At 60.6% G+C, this 13,657-nt stretch overlaps 2 protein-coding genes across 9 annotated transcripts in view; one reads left to right on the top strand and one right to left on the bottom strand.

The window, feature by feature from the left end:
• FANCA (FA complementation group A) overlaps nt 1–2,250 on the bottom strand; it is a 34,309-nt gene extending 32,059 nt beyond the window's left edge. For 2 of the 4 annotated variants that reach the window (XM_071814531.1, XM_071814532.1), the window contains exons 1-3: nt 2,178–2,250; nt 1,500–1,606; nt 442–514 (exon numbers count right to left, since the gene is read on the bottom strand). In XM_071814531.1, coding sequence (XP_071670632.1) covers nt 442–514; nt 1,500–1,606; nt 2,178–2,217 — 220 coding nt within the window. In that variant the 5' untranslated portion in view covers nt 2,218–2,250. Of the gene's footprint in view, nt 1–441; nt 515–1,499; nt 1,610–2,177 lie in introns of all 4 variants that reach the window. The other 2 variants (XM_065848018.2, XM_065848020.2) reach the window with 1 other exon arrangement.
• Nucleotides 2,251–5,919: 3,669 nt separating this feature from the next.
• SPIRE2 (spire type actin nucleation factor 2) lies at nt 5,920–13,469 on the top strand. 5 transcript variants are annotated; one of them, XM_071814529.1, is made up of 15 exons: nt 5,920–6,223; nt 8,625–8,662; nt 8,882–9,289; nt 9,882–9,962; nt 10,033–10,197; nt 10,294–10,380; nt 10,534–10,657; nt 10,759–10,928; nt 11,026–11,176; nt 11,306–11,439; nt 12,193–12,327; nt 12,397–12,464; nt 12,565–12,592; nt 12,704–12,822; nt 12,908–13,469. In XM_071814529.1, the coding sequence occupies exons 1-15, from the start codon at nt 6,016–6,018 to the stop codon at nt 13,113–13,115; spliced, it is 2,124 nt and encodes a 707-aa protein (XP_071670630.1). In that variant the 5' UTR covers nt 5,920–6,015; the 3' UTR covers nt 13,116–13,469. The 5 variants fall into 5 exon arrangements, with proteins under 5 accessions (XP_071670630.1, XP_065704275.1, XP_071670629.1 ...); XM_065848203.2 differs by having other exon boundaries at nt 5,922–6,223; nt 8,930–9,289; XM_071814526.1 differs by having other exon boundaries at nt 5,983–6,223; nt 12,707–12,822.
• Nucleotides 13,470–13,657: the final 188 nt, after the last annotated feature.

The following is a 13,657-nucleotide window of genomic DNA, read 5'->3' as shown; positions in this document are numbered from 1 at the left end:
ACAAAAAAACAACAAAGCAGAAAGCTGTCAGCATGGAAGAAAAGAGGGTTTGAACACAACTATGAAAACAGAAGTCTCAAGTCTTAAACCCCTTCCAGCACAGATATCATTTGTTGCACTGGGCGAATAATTTTAATTTCCATGTTTCATTCCTTTTCTGTACGTAACATGGGGGCAGAACAGCCACAGAGGTGGAGTACCCTTGTTAAGCAGATCCTTGTATTTTAGTCTTGTGGGGCTCACAGTAACACTTCCAAACAATCAAAGTATTTAACGATCAGACCTTGCCAGGTGTGTCATCACCGGACAAGTAAGAAATGAGCAGCCAAGTGGGAGACCAGAATAATGAAAACAAAGCAAAACTGGGGTTGCGTTGAACAGGTAGAAATTCAATATGTAAAGAAAAGTTCTTTGCCGCGTCTGTCTCCAATAGATAGTCACCTGTAAATGATTCTGAGGATACTTTCTGGTTCTCTACACTCTCCTGTCCACCTGGCTTGGCTGTATCTTCCACCTGGAAGCCAAACAACAACGTAACACTCTGAGATCTCTGTTACACGTATTTACAAACCTGTTTCCTCTAAAACACACAGAGCAGCTCTGGCATCCTCGGGGGCTGGAGCAACTGAAGTGACATTAACACCAAGCTCCCACATAGTTGTGGCAAACCAGAAATTTCAGACCACTTTACAAGAGACATAAGTACAGTTATCTCCATTTTATGCAGAGAAAATGAGATAAAGGTCAAAGCTGCTTGTCCCCAGACACCCAACAGATCAGCAACAGCACCAAGAACAGAATCTCTATCTTTCAAGTCCTTTCTGTGAAGCCATGCTGTCATAAATATTTAATGAAATGTGGCAAAATGTTGAAAATGCAGATCCTTTTCTAGTTAAATCCCCTTTTTTTCTTTTTATAAAGACAAACATTCTGTACAGAAAGGAACATCCTTGTGGTTGAACTGTGGGAAGTATCTGAATTGTCTATTCAAGTTGTGAAAATCAAGAGTTCTCTCCCGTACATGAGGAGGAGGTAGAACATGGCCAAGTCAGAATCTTGGCTCGAGCATCTATACAGACAAATGACACAGGTTTTCATAACAACAGCCACATTAGTCAGAAACGGTTTGTAATTCAGAGAAAACCCAATAATAATCTCCCCTGATTTTTTTTCCTGTCTTCACAAGAAGCCGGTTCGGACCCCAAGAAAAAGGTTCTGAGTTTCCTTTTGTCCAAAACCAAACCATGCTTAACCATCTTAAGCCTGTAACATTAAAACACAGAGGAATAGAGGAAAAACAAATCTCATTTCTGCAACACAAACCTCTAAACTTCATTTTCCTCCTACGGTGCTGTTTTTTCTTTTCAGTTGTCATAAAATCTGTGTTCCTTGGACATTGATTCTGCAGTTGCCCCAGCAAGGACCCTCCTGGAACCCACCTCCAGCTGGGACCTCCGGCAGTCCCCAGCCTGACCCCTGCCCCAACCGCCCACTCATACCTCCAGGAGGAGGTCGTTCAGGTTCTGATGGTGATCCAGCATACACAGAGCCGCTTCCCGGAGCTCTGCTCCGCTCCCAAAGGCACCTTTTCGTTTCTTGGCTCTCCCTGCTGAGAAGTTTGGATTTCTTTAATAACCACAGTGTGTTCCAACAGCCCCTTGAGGACACCCCCTGCTCTGCTGCTGTAGCTCTGACAGGGCAAAGACAGCTCCGGTCAGACCGTGGTGAGCTGGCAGCATGACAGGAGCTGTGCAGGATGTTTCTGTTTGGTTTGCTCCAGGCAGCTCTGCACGGTTTGCTCTTTGGTGGCCCAGCACAGCCCAAGCCCCACCAGGCACTGTCAGCCATCAGCCTGCAAAGGCCCTCGGCCCAGAGCAGCCAAAGTGCCACCTCGACAGCACCACAGGACAGAAGCCACGGCAGGGCCACAGGAAAACACCAGCCTTGAAGAGGGGGGTCCCAGGAGAGGTGGGGCTGAGGGGGGCTGTGGTGGAGGGCTGAGGAGAGGGGCTGAGGTGAGGGGCTGCCAGGAGCCCAGAGCACCACACAGACCGGAGGATTGGGGGGTGCATGACGGCAGAGAGGGGACAGTCACCCTCCCTTCCACTGTCCCTGCAGGAAGCTCCAGTCCAAGAGCTCCTCAGAGTAGCCCCGGCGCCGCCCCAGCCCGGACCTACCCAACAGATCCCGCCACGTCCTGCCACTCGAGCCCGCCATGACAGCGGCCCCGGCAAACAAATCCGCCCGCCCCGCGCCGCCATTGGCTCCCCGCCGCCTCCGCCGATTGGCTGGGAACACGGCGTGGTCCCGGACGCCTTTCCGCCATCTTGGTAGTGGCGGAGGCGGGGAGCTGCCATGCTGGGGAGGGCGGGCGGTGTCCATCGAGGGGCGGTAGCCGCTGTATGAGGCGGTGAGGAGGGATATGGGGGTACACGGGGGACATGGAGGACCCGCTGGGGTAGGACACGGGAAGAGGAGATTGCCCTCTACAAAGGCAGCATGTGTGGGATGCAGTGGGTGGCCCTCAAAACATGTCCCAGGAACGTGGGGGCTCAGGACCACCGCAATATCCCCTGTCCCACCACGATGTCCCCTGTCCCATCCTCCCCAAGCATCCCTGCAGACAGGCTGGTACTCGTGTCCCATGTGTCACAGAGTCCTGTGTCTGCCTGTCTGTCCCAGGCTGCAGCCAGGAGTGCCATCGCCCATGGGTAGAAGTGGGACAGCAGATGTCTCTGTCACCGGTGATCGGCGGCAGGTCCCTGCAGCCACACTGGCTCACCAGCCTGTGAGGAGCTGTGATCGCTGTGTTTAATCCTTCAACATTTGTGCATTTTGGGGCTGTCCTATGCAGGGACAGGAGTTCAATGACTCTCCTGGGTCCCTTCCAACTCTACATTCTATGATTCCAAAGGGATCACCCAGCGTGGCCATCTCACCTGGAGCTCCAGGTTCTGGGATGCCCCAGAGTTTGTTCATGTGGAGTGGAGCCTGGGGAGCCCTTGCAGCAGCCTCCGTTGTGTGACAGATGGGAGGCTGCAGACCCGCTCCTACCCCAGAGCGGGGTGCAGGGCAGCAGTGGCGAGCGCAACAGGACAGGGCTTGGTGTCCCTCCCAGAGAGACCAAGGTGCCAGTGTCAGGGTGGGGGACCCATTGACGGGGTGGCAGGGGCGTGTTGGGGAACCAGAAAGTCTGGGAGCAGTGAGTGCTCCGTGACACCAGGTGCAGTCAGGGACTCACCTCTGCTTCGACCAAATAAGAAAAAATGGAGGGGAAGCCGTCACCATGATGGCCAAAACAACAAGAAACCCACGGGGAGGTACAGCTGAGAGCTCAGCATTGCTGCCCGGAGCAGGGGCTGCATTGCACGCAGCAACGCCGGGATGTTCGTCAGACTCCGGACACATCCAAGGCCAGCACACAGCACACAGCAAAAGTGAGCTACTGTGTGAAATGCTCCCTCCTTTCATGGCCCCCAGTTTCTTGCAGCAGCTCAGGAAAATGATGCATCCAGCCCCCTGGGCACTGTGTGCACTCATCTCAGGTTCCTGTGGCTTGTTAAGGAAATTCTTTGCGTTTGGCAGAGCAAACCCATGTGAACATATTACCTGCAAAGAGCACCCAGCACACAGCCGCACTGCAGGCTGCTGGGGAAGGGCTCTGCCCCCAGCCCAGCTCTGCAGCCGTCTCGCCAGGGCTCGTCCCGCTTCACTGCCGAGATGAAACGCAACTCTCCCGTAGGGCTCTGCAACCATTTCCCAACCTGTCCATTTATTTTTCCCTATTTCTTTCATTTTTAATTATATTTTCCCTATGCACATACACACTTGGCTTTTGTTTGATTTTTTTCCAAGACAGTAGCTTTTAATTACATCTTGATTTCATATTAATCACAGTTTTACCCAAAGCAAATGGCCTTGTGCTTCATACTTCAAATGCATTCCCATTAATCCTGCAGGTTGGGTTATCGCCGCCTTCAAACGCTGCACATCCTCCCTGCTCCGGTCCCTGGCGGTGCCGCCCTGGCTGTGTCCGTGGGCGCTGGCAGGTGTGTGTGGCACAGGAACGCCGGCAGCCAGCTGAGCGCAACGCAGACACGCTGCAGTGGGCAGCACGCACAGCTTTCCTCCCTTTAAAGTTGCTCCCCAAGCAGACTCCAAAGGCATTCGATTACAGGGTGAATGTTGCATTCAAATCTCACTTGTTGGTGCAGAAAGCCAGACCCAGACATCACCATCGTAGCCAAGAGCTGCTCCAGGGGGCCCGATGATGGTGTGTTTGAGTAACTCAGAGATGCACAGATATTTTGGATTGTCTACATCCATCCTTCCCCTTCTCAGACCCCAGGGCACCGTGTGGGGTTGCATTTCCCAGCTGTCCAACCCTGTTCTCCCATTTCCCTTCTCAGCAATGGAGCTGACGCTGCTCACAGTCTCCAGGACGGGCACAGGAGGGCATTGCTCCCCCCAGACTCTTTGCCGTGGGTCTCTGGCCCCAGGGCAGTTCTTCGGCCATGTGAGACAGACAAGCGCTTAGGTGCCAGCTCTGTCCCTCTCCCAGACCCACCAGCACAGCTCCAGGATCAACTCCAGTTTATGCTCTTATGTTAATGGAGCTGAGATGGGGTTTTATGCTCTTTCCATCATGGAAATGGGAAGCTCATAATGACAAGAGCTTTAATGTGTTCTGGCTGACCTTTCACGGCAGGCTGGCTGTCCTTCCTGCTCTGCCAGGACATCCTGCCCACCCCATGGGTCCAAAGGGACCTGCTGGTGCTGGGGCATGAGCCACCAATGAGTCCCGTGCCACACCAGCCCTTCCTGGCTGCAGGACATCATCCCACCAGCCATGTTCCAGTGGGACATCATGTCCTTAGAGACTCCAGCTCCTCATCTTTCAGCTGTCTCTTGCTGCTCTTGGCCATACGCAAACTGGTCTGCAGCATCTTGAGTTCTTGTCCTTCCCTCCAAGAGGTGTCATTGTCCCTGCTTGGCCCTTTTCCTCCGCTGGCTCCACAGAGCTGCTGAGCCAAGCAGAGCTGGCATGTGGGAACTCATGGCTGTGTTTCCCCTGATGTCCCCCTGGCCCTGGTGCCATCATGTCCCTAAACCTGCCCGCCCCACACGTGGTACATGTGTTCTGTGGGATGGACACCTGGGAGCCAGGTGCTTCACCCCTCTGGGGAGCCATAACCGCATGTCTTGGGGGGGAGTGTCCCCTAGCAGTGCCCCACACCCAGCACCCAGCACTCACCCTGGGCACTGCATGCTACATCCCGTCACATGCCCTGTACCCCTCACCCTGGGGGCACCCACACCCTGCACTCAGCCACATGCTCTGTGACCTGCAGCAACTCCTGCCCCTGACAGCCTTCACCCTGCTCCCCGTATGCACTGCTGAACCCTGTCTTGTGCCCTGCACCCCAAGAGCTGCACCCTGCTGCATGCCCTGCACCTGCACCCTGCAGCTGGTTATGCTCCTGGCACACAGTCCTGCATCCTGATCCTGCATCCTGACAGCCTGGGTGGGCCTGGCCGTGCCCTGCCGTGCCCTGCCGTGCCCTGCCGTGCCGAGCTGTGCTGTACCGAGCCGTGCTGTGCCATGCCCTGCCATGCAGAGCCGTGCCATACCGCGCCACGCTGTGCTGTGCCAAGTCATGCCCTGCCGTGCTGTACTAAGCCGTGCCGTGCCGAGCTGTGCAGTACCGAACCCTGCTAAGCCGTACCTTGCCATGCCGAGCCGCACCATACCGTGCAGTACCGTACCGAGCCGTACTGTACGGTAACGAGCCGCGCCGCGCCCCTTAGCTCCGCCGCGTCCCTCGCGTCCTCTCCCGGTGGGCGCCCCCGGTGGCGGCGGGCGGTGGCGCGGGCGGGGCTGAGCCGCGGAGGCGGGGCCGGTCCGATCCTCTGCCAGCCGCTCCGCTCCGCCGCTCCCCCCGCTCCTGCCCGCCCCTCCCGGGGCCCCGCCCGCCCGAACGGCGGCGGCGGCGGCAGCGGGCGCGGGATGGGGCGATGGCGCGGGCGGGCGGCGGGGCCCCGCGGGAGCTGTCCCTCGAGGAGGTGCTGAAGTGCTACGAGCAGCCGCTGAACGAGGAGCAGGCCTGGGCGCTCTGCTTCCAGAGCTGCCGCGCCGCCCCCGCCGGCCCCGCCGCACCGCTCCGGACGGCAGACATCCGCCTCCGCGGCGACGGCAGTGTCGTTCTGCCCGCACCACCACCCGGTGAGCGAGCACCGCGGCGTGGGGTGGAGCCGGCAGCGCGGGGTGGGGGCGCTGGGACTTACCGGGACTTACCGGCACTTATCGGCACCACCGGGACCTACCGGTACCAGCAGGGGGCGCTGCACCGCGCGTCGGAGGCACGGGGGGGCCGGGGGTATCGGCCCCGGCGGGAGGACCGGGACTGGTGGAGAAGAACCGGTACCGGCAGCGGGGCATGGGCAGGAGGAGCAGCAAGGGGAGGGGGGTGGGCACTAGCATCACAGGCGCCAACGGCAGGGAACCTGTGCGGCACCGGCTGCCGGGGTGCGGCACCAGAGAGACTGGGAGGATGGGGGAGATGGCTGGCACTGGCACCCGCAGGGATGAGGACGAACCCCAAGCCCTGGCAAGGTGGACTAGCATCGGCACCGAGGCAGTTGGGACCATTGCTTGCACTGATGGTACCAGTGGTGGGCCAGCGTCTTGGGTCTCCAGGGCTGGGGTGACACTGGTACCAGCAGGGCCCAGCCGAGTGATTCGGTGAGGCTGGGCCAAGGGTGCGGGGCTGTGCAGGGTGCCCACGGGTGCAGGGGTCACCAGGCCAGGACCCACTGTGGGGCTGCAGGACACTGAGCCCGTCCGGGTGAGCAGGACACACAGCAAGGACAGACAGATACAGGAACACACACCTGCACATACACAGGCATACTCACCACACACACCTGAACACTTGGACCCCACAGGAGACCCTGTCCCCAGGTCGATGTGTTCCTGCTGGGCCCTGGCCCAGCCCTCACCGCACCCCAGCTCCCTGGGAGCAGTGTTTTGGGGCAGCACCATCCCTGACCTTTGGACTTGCGGCTGTACCCTCTCTGCGGGTGGTTGGCGCTGCCGGGCAGGGCCATGGTGTTTACGGACTGTAATTAGGCTCGGCTGGCTGCCAGCAGCAATGCTGGGTGGCTCAGCACGGCAAGGAGCACCCCTGCACCTAACAACAGAGCGCAGCAAACGACGTCACCCGTCTCACCCCGTAGGGAGGCCATTGCGCCTGGGGACAGCACTCGGTGCTCAGCACTGCCAGGGGACAGCCCACGGGGGCCAGGGCACGTGGGGCAGCTCTGTGCCCAGGGCAGGGCCACGCACAGGTATGGCATGTGCCCACAGTAGCTGGTCATGGCATGGTCACACCAGCTCTGCCGGTCGCACACAGGAATGGCCCCACACCCTTCCCTGAGCCTCCACCGCCACTGTGCCAGAGCTGGTGCCACCGTGACACCTCTTGCTCCTAAGTCCCTCCCACGCCAGCCTGAACCATCTCCTCAGGGACAAATCTGGGTTCTTTGCTGCTGAAGCCCAAAGCTGGAAGGGCTCTGGTCACCTCCCAGCACCGTTGCAGGTGACAGCACCAGCCTGGCACATGGCTGGGCAGCTCTGCCCAGGCATGGGGCTGGATCTGCGTGAGTGAGCTGGCACCCCTCGCCTGAGCTGCTCCAGTTCCTTGTCCCATGGGAACTCATTCCTTGGCCATGTCCCAATGCCTGGAGGGAGCTGTCAGGACCAGCCAGGCTCAGCCCACCAACCTGGCTCCCACCATGGCCATGGTGTTGGTGACAGGGTCCTGGGGATGTGCTGGTGTGTCCTCTCCAAGCCAGGACACAGCATTCTGGGGCTGGCACTGCAGTGGGAGCCGGGCATGGCCTGGGACATGGGCTGATGTTGTCCTTGTGTGTGGCACCATGGCAGGGCCAGACCTTGCGTCTCTGATGCTTGTGCCACCCCTCCCATGTGGGTATCCTCAATGGGTCCTGGGCTGGGTCCGTGTGGGCATGGCCAGGATGTGGCTGGCACACAACTGGCACGCGACTGGCACACAGCTGGTACATCCCTGCAGCTGCTGCATTGATCGGCTAAACACAGAGCTAATGACCAGTGCTGCCCTGGGCCAGGGAAGTGGCTCTGCAGCCACTATCGGGAAAGTGGAGCTGGGCCCCCCGGTCACTGCCCTTGGGGACACAGTAAAAGCCACTCCTGCTCCTTGTTCCATGGCCATCCAGCTCCTGGGAGGGTCTGAGCTGCCCATGAGTGTGTCCTGGGCCTGTGTGTGTGTGATGCTCCAGCTGTGCTGGCTCTGTGGTGGGAAGCACCATTGTTTGCTGGGCACAACTGTCACCGCAGCCCACGCCATGTCCTGTGGATGACCTGCTGGTCCTCGCTGGGAATAAGTCAAGAAGGGACCAGTTGTGGATGCAGGTCTCAGCTTGGCACAGGAGCTGCTGGGGATGGGAGTGGGGCCCTGCTGGGTGCCCCACAGGTGGGGCTGGGGGTGCAGCATCCCTGGGGTGTGGGACAGGAGCTGACATGGAGGGGGATGCCCAGCATGGGGCTGTGGGTGCCAGAGGTGACTCTCCCCTCCTTCCCACAGGGCTGCCCCCGCTGCTGACACCCTCCGCTGAAGCCCAGGTAGGTGGGGGCCAGACACCCACTCGGCCCTGCTGCAGCTTCCTGGTGACATGGCTCATCTGCCATCACACCCCTGGGTGGCACTGCCACCTGTCCCCTCACCCTGTGGTCATGGGGTCCTGGGGTGCAGCGGGAGGACAAGACTGAACCCCAGGGGCTGGGGGGTGCAGGGGGGCAGCTGGTGGTGGTTGTGTGTGCTGAGGGCCTCCCATGGCACAGCCAGTGCTGGAGTCTGGCCGGGGCCCAGCCGGTGCCATCTCCCTGCAGATGGTGCAGTCGTTGGGCTTTGCCATCTATCGGGCGCTGGACTGGGGGCTGGACGAGAACGAGGAGCGGGAGCTGAGCCCACGGCTGGAGCAGCTCATCGACCTGATGACCAACAGTGATTCAGAGGACAGTGGCTGCGCCACGGCCGATGAGGGCTACGGGGGTCAGGAGGAGGAGGAGGAGGGGGGCGAGGGTCCACCACGCACAGTGCGCACCTTTGGGCAGGCCATGCGGTGCTGTGCCGCACGCCTGGCTGATCCCACCGAAGCACAGGCGCACTACCAGGCTGTCTGCCGGGCACTCTTCGCCGAGACCGTGGAGTTGAAAGCCTTCCTCGCCAAGATCCGCGATGCCAAGGAGGTGAGTGCGGGTGCCCAGCAGCACGGCCAGCATCAATGCACACAGAATCACAGAATCACAGTATGTCAGGGGTTGGAAGGGACCTCAAAAGCTCATCCAGTCCAATCCCCCTGCCGGAGCAGGAACGCCCAGATGAGGTTACACAGGAAGGTGTCCAGGTGGGTTTTGAATGTCTCCAGAGTAGGAGACTCCACAACCCCCCTGGGCAGTCTGTTTCAGTGTTCTGTTACCCTTACTGAGAAGAAGTTTCTTCTCAAATTTAAGTGGAACCTCTTGTGTTCCAGTCTGAACCCATGTCTGGCAGGGGATCCACTTGCAGGCTCAAAATGCTGGGGTGAGCGTGGTGCCCCCCATGCCAGTCCTGCCCAGGGCTGCTGGCACTGGTATTTGGCTGTACACCCTCTCCCGGGTGCTGTGCCATGGCACTGCTGGCTCCTGTCTATCCCGGGCTGCTGCGAAAGGGGTGGCGCATGGTGGGGATGGGGGTGCTTTCGGGGTGCACATCACCGCTGCAGCCTCACAGCACAGTCCTGACTGGACCCCAGTGCTGTTGAGCACTGGGACAGGGTGGCAACATCTCATACCATGGCAGATGCTGCAGAAACTGAAGGAGGATGAGGAAGCAGAGGAGCGGCCGGTGGCAGAGCTGGGCAGCCTACGCAACACTGACTGGGTACGGCGGCACTACTGGGCATGGGGGCTGTGCCAGGGCCACACGGGGGCTGACGCTGTGTCCCCCCCAGGCCCGGCTGTGGGTGCAGCTGATGCGGGAGCTGCGGCATGGTGTGAAGCTGAAGAAGGTGCAGGAGAAGCAGTTCAACCCCCTGCCCACTGAGTACCAGCTCACCCCCTTCGAGATGCTAATGCAGGACATCCGCGCCCGCAACTACAAACTCCGCAAGGTCATGGTGAGTGTGGCTGGGCTGCACCCATACCAGCCCCGCTATGGTGCTGGGCTGCCCGCTGGCCTTGGCACTGCCCGCGGCCCCTCTGCCCTCTCCCAGGTGGACGGGGACATCCCCCCCCGGGTGAAAAAGGACGCCCACGAGCTCATCCTCGACTTCATCCGCTCCCGGCCCCCACTGAAGCAGGTGGGTGCCAGCACTGGGACACCCCCATGGCGTGGCAGTGCCGGGCAGGGCTCGGTGGGTCCCATGGGTGCCACCCCTGCCTGGCTGGGCACCTGAGGGTGATCAGCCCTGAGCTGCGGCCACCACCTGAGGTCCCATCCCTGCATCCCACAGGCGTCAGAGCGGCGGCTGCGGCCCCTGCCCCAGAAGCAGAGGACACTCCACGAGAAGATCCTGGAGGAGATCAGGCAGGAGAGGAAACTTCGACCAGTGGAAATGCCGTACCATGGCCAGAAAGGTGCCACCATCCCCTCCCCGCCACGCCAGGCTGCTGGTGGCGTGCCCGGCTCTACAGCAGGTCCCTGTGAAACCAGGACTGAGCCCCATGTCCCTGTGCAGGGTACAGCTCCCTGCCCTGCATCCCGCAGGCCTGCGCCGGCCGCCTGGCCTCCAGCTCCTGCCTCGAGCTCTCCCGCTGCCCAGGCAGCACCGCGCCAGCGCGACCACGGCCCCGCGTCCTGCTCAAGGCGCCCACGCTGGCCGAGATGGAGGAGATGAACGTCTCTGAGGCGAGAGAGGGGACACAGCATGGCAGGAGTGTGGAGCGAGGGGACACGGGAGGTGCTGGGGGGACAAGTGGGTGATGTGGTGGCCATGGCATTGCAGGAGGAGGACTCTCCGGGTGCAGAGGTGCCGCTGAAGCGGGATCGCTCCTTCTCAGAGCAAGACCTGGCACAGCTGCAGAGCCAGCTGGGGGAGGGGCAGGCTGCCCCCCCAGAGCCAGAGCCACTGCAGCCCGAGCCCCGGCCCCGCTCAGGTACTGCTGGGGTCCCCAGCCCTGTTCCATCCCTGTCCCCCTGTCCCCGGGATGGTTGTGCTCTGCCCTGCAGCACAGGTGGTCCTGGGCAATGTGGCTTTGCCACGGCCACCCTGTCCCTCCCCGCAGGCTCCGTCCCCGCCAGGTGCCAGCCATTGCTGGTCAGCTCAGCGCCACCCCGGGCTGCCCTCAGCGCCGTGGAGGAGAGGCCGGAGGAAGGATCCGGCACTGCCCCCAGCACCAGCTCCAAGCACCTCTGGCTGGTGAGTGCTGGTGGTGGGACTGGGGACACCGGGGATGGGGACATTGTGTGAACACGGCCACTGGCATATGGCACCTTGCATGAGGGCACAAGGCGGCCAGGGGGTCCCCACGGCCTCCCTGATCCCTCTGCACAGGATTTGAGGCTTGAGGCACACTGTGCTGTGTGCCCTGTGCTGGGGTGGTCTGCCCATGTCATCACTCAGAAGGGAACGGAGCTGGGGAAGGGGCTGGAGCACAAGTGTGATGGGAACAGCTGAGAGACCTGGGGGATTCAGCTGGAGAACAGGAGCTGAGGGGAGACCTTCTGATCTCTGAACTGCCTGAAAAGAGCTGGGAGCCAGGGGGGGTCAGGCTCTGTTCCCAAGGAACAAGCGCCAGGACCAGAGGAAACAGCCTCAAGTTGCGCCAGGGTAGGCTGAGGTTGGATCTGGGGAACAATTTCTTCCCCAAAGGGCTGTGGCGCATTGGAACAGGCTGCCCAGGGCAGTGGTGGAGTCACCATCCCTGGAGGGGTTGAACAGACACAGAGATGAGGTTCTCAGGGACATGGGGTAGTGCCAGGCTTGGGTTATGATTGGACTCTATGATCTTGAGGGTCTCTTCCAACCAAAATGATTCCAAGATTCTATGATTCTATGTCCGGATGCTCTTCTGATGCTGGAAGGTTCTGCCCACAGCACAGGGATGCTCTGTGCCATGCTCTGTGCTGCAGCCCTGTGGCAAACCAGGCTGACGTTCCCCCTTGCCCGCAGGAGTTCAGCCACCCCGTGGAGAGCCTGGCCCTCACTGTGGAGGAGATGATCAACGTGCGGAAGGTGCTGGTGAAGGCCGAGATGGAGAAGTTCCTGCAGAGCAAGGAGCTGTACAGCAGCCTGCGGAAGGGGAAGGTGGGAGCTGGGCCCAGAGGGGCTGAGTGCTGCCCGTCCGGCCCTGCTCTCACCTCCCTCTGCCCACAGGTCTGCTGCTGCTGCAGGGCCAAGTTCCCCCTCTTCTCCTGGCCTGCAGCTTGTCTCTTCTGCAAGCGGTGAGCACCGTGCTGTGCCACGGGGCTGGGAGGGTGACGGGAGGGTGACAGGACAGTGCCCGCCATGGCCCTGTTCACCAGCCTCTCTCTCTGTCTGTAGGTCTGTCTGCAGCTCCTGTAGCCTGAAGGTAAGGGACTGGCTCTGGCTAGTGCCACTGTGTCCCTGTCTCTGCCCTATCCCTATACCTGTCCTTGTCCCCATCCCTGTCCCCATCCTGCCCTGATGCCCGCACACCCAGCAGATGAAGATGCCTTCCAAGAAGCTGGCTCACATCCCCGTCTACGCGCTGGGCTTTGAGAGCCTCCCAGGCTCACTGCTGGCCAAAGCCCTTCCACTGTGGAGGAGAGAGACCTTCCAGTGAGTCCCGCGATCCTGAGCCTTCCTCCCCCTGCTCCCTCTCCTCATCCTCAGGCTGGGGCTGACCGGATGCCCTGTGCCATAGCTCGCTTTCAGGCACGTGCTGGCGCCGGGTGGAAGAGGAGTTCCCTCACATCTACGCCCAGGGCTCCGTCCTGCGCGACGTCTGCAGTGACTGTGCCGGCTTCGTCACTGACGTCATCTGCTCCAGCCGCCGCAGTGTGGCTGTCCTCAATGCCACGCCACGCCGTGCCAAGGCCCGCTCCCTCTATGGTGATTCCTGGCACAAGTGAGGGACCTGGCACAGGGGTGCAGACCCTGTTGGTGGCCACCTGGATGTACATATATACATAGGATGTATACAGCCTCTATATTTATATACCTTATGGACCAGGGGGTAGGAAGGACCAGTGGCACAGTGAGGCACCTGCTGTCCCTCCTGAGACACTGACATGGCCCCTGGGGGGACATATCCTACTGTGGGGCACCCACAGCCACCAGCCTTCACTGCCCCCAGCCCCGCTTTTGTGCCAAGCCCTGGCTGTGCCGGGTCGGTGATGGCCATGCCGGGGTGCCCAGCACCACGGGCTGGCACAGCTGCTCTGTACATCTCCCCCTGGCTAATAAACCCGCTGGGCTGCCCCGGGGCCGTATGGCTGTTCCTGAGTGGGAGGGGAGAGCTGGGGCAGAGGGTGCTGGGGGACACGGGCAGCCCCTGGGGTCGGGGCTGGGTGTTCTACCACCACTTTCACTCCCTCGTGGTCCCCTTGATCGTGTGCTTCAGCTCCCGGCCATCTCTCGTGTCCCTCCTGGCTGTGGCTCCCCCGTGACCCCG

This window comes from Patagioenas fasciata, chromosome 13 (genome assembly GCF_037038585.1).
Source record: "Patagioenas fasciata isolate bPatFas1 chromosome 13, bPatFas1.hap1, whole genome shotgun sequence".
In the NCBI taxonomy this organism is placed as follows: domain Eukaryota; kingdom Metazoa; phylum Chordata; class Aves; order Columbiformes; family Columbidae; genus Patagioenas; species Patagioenas fasciata.
The sequence above is the reverse complement of the archived record's forward strand: the minus strand, read 5'-3'. Positions and strand labels throughout refer to the sequence as shown.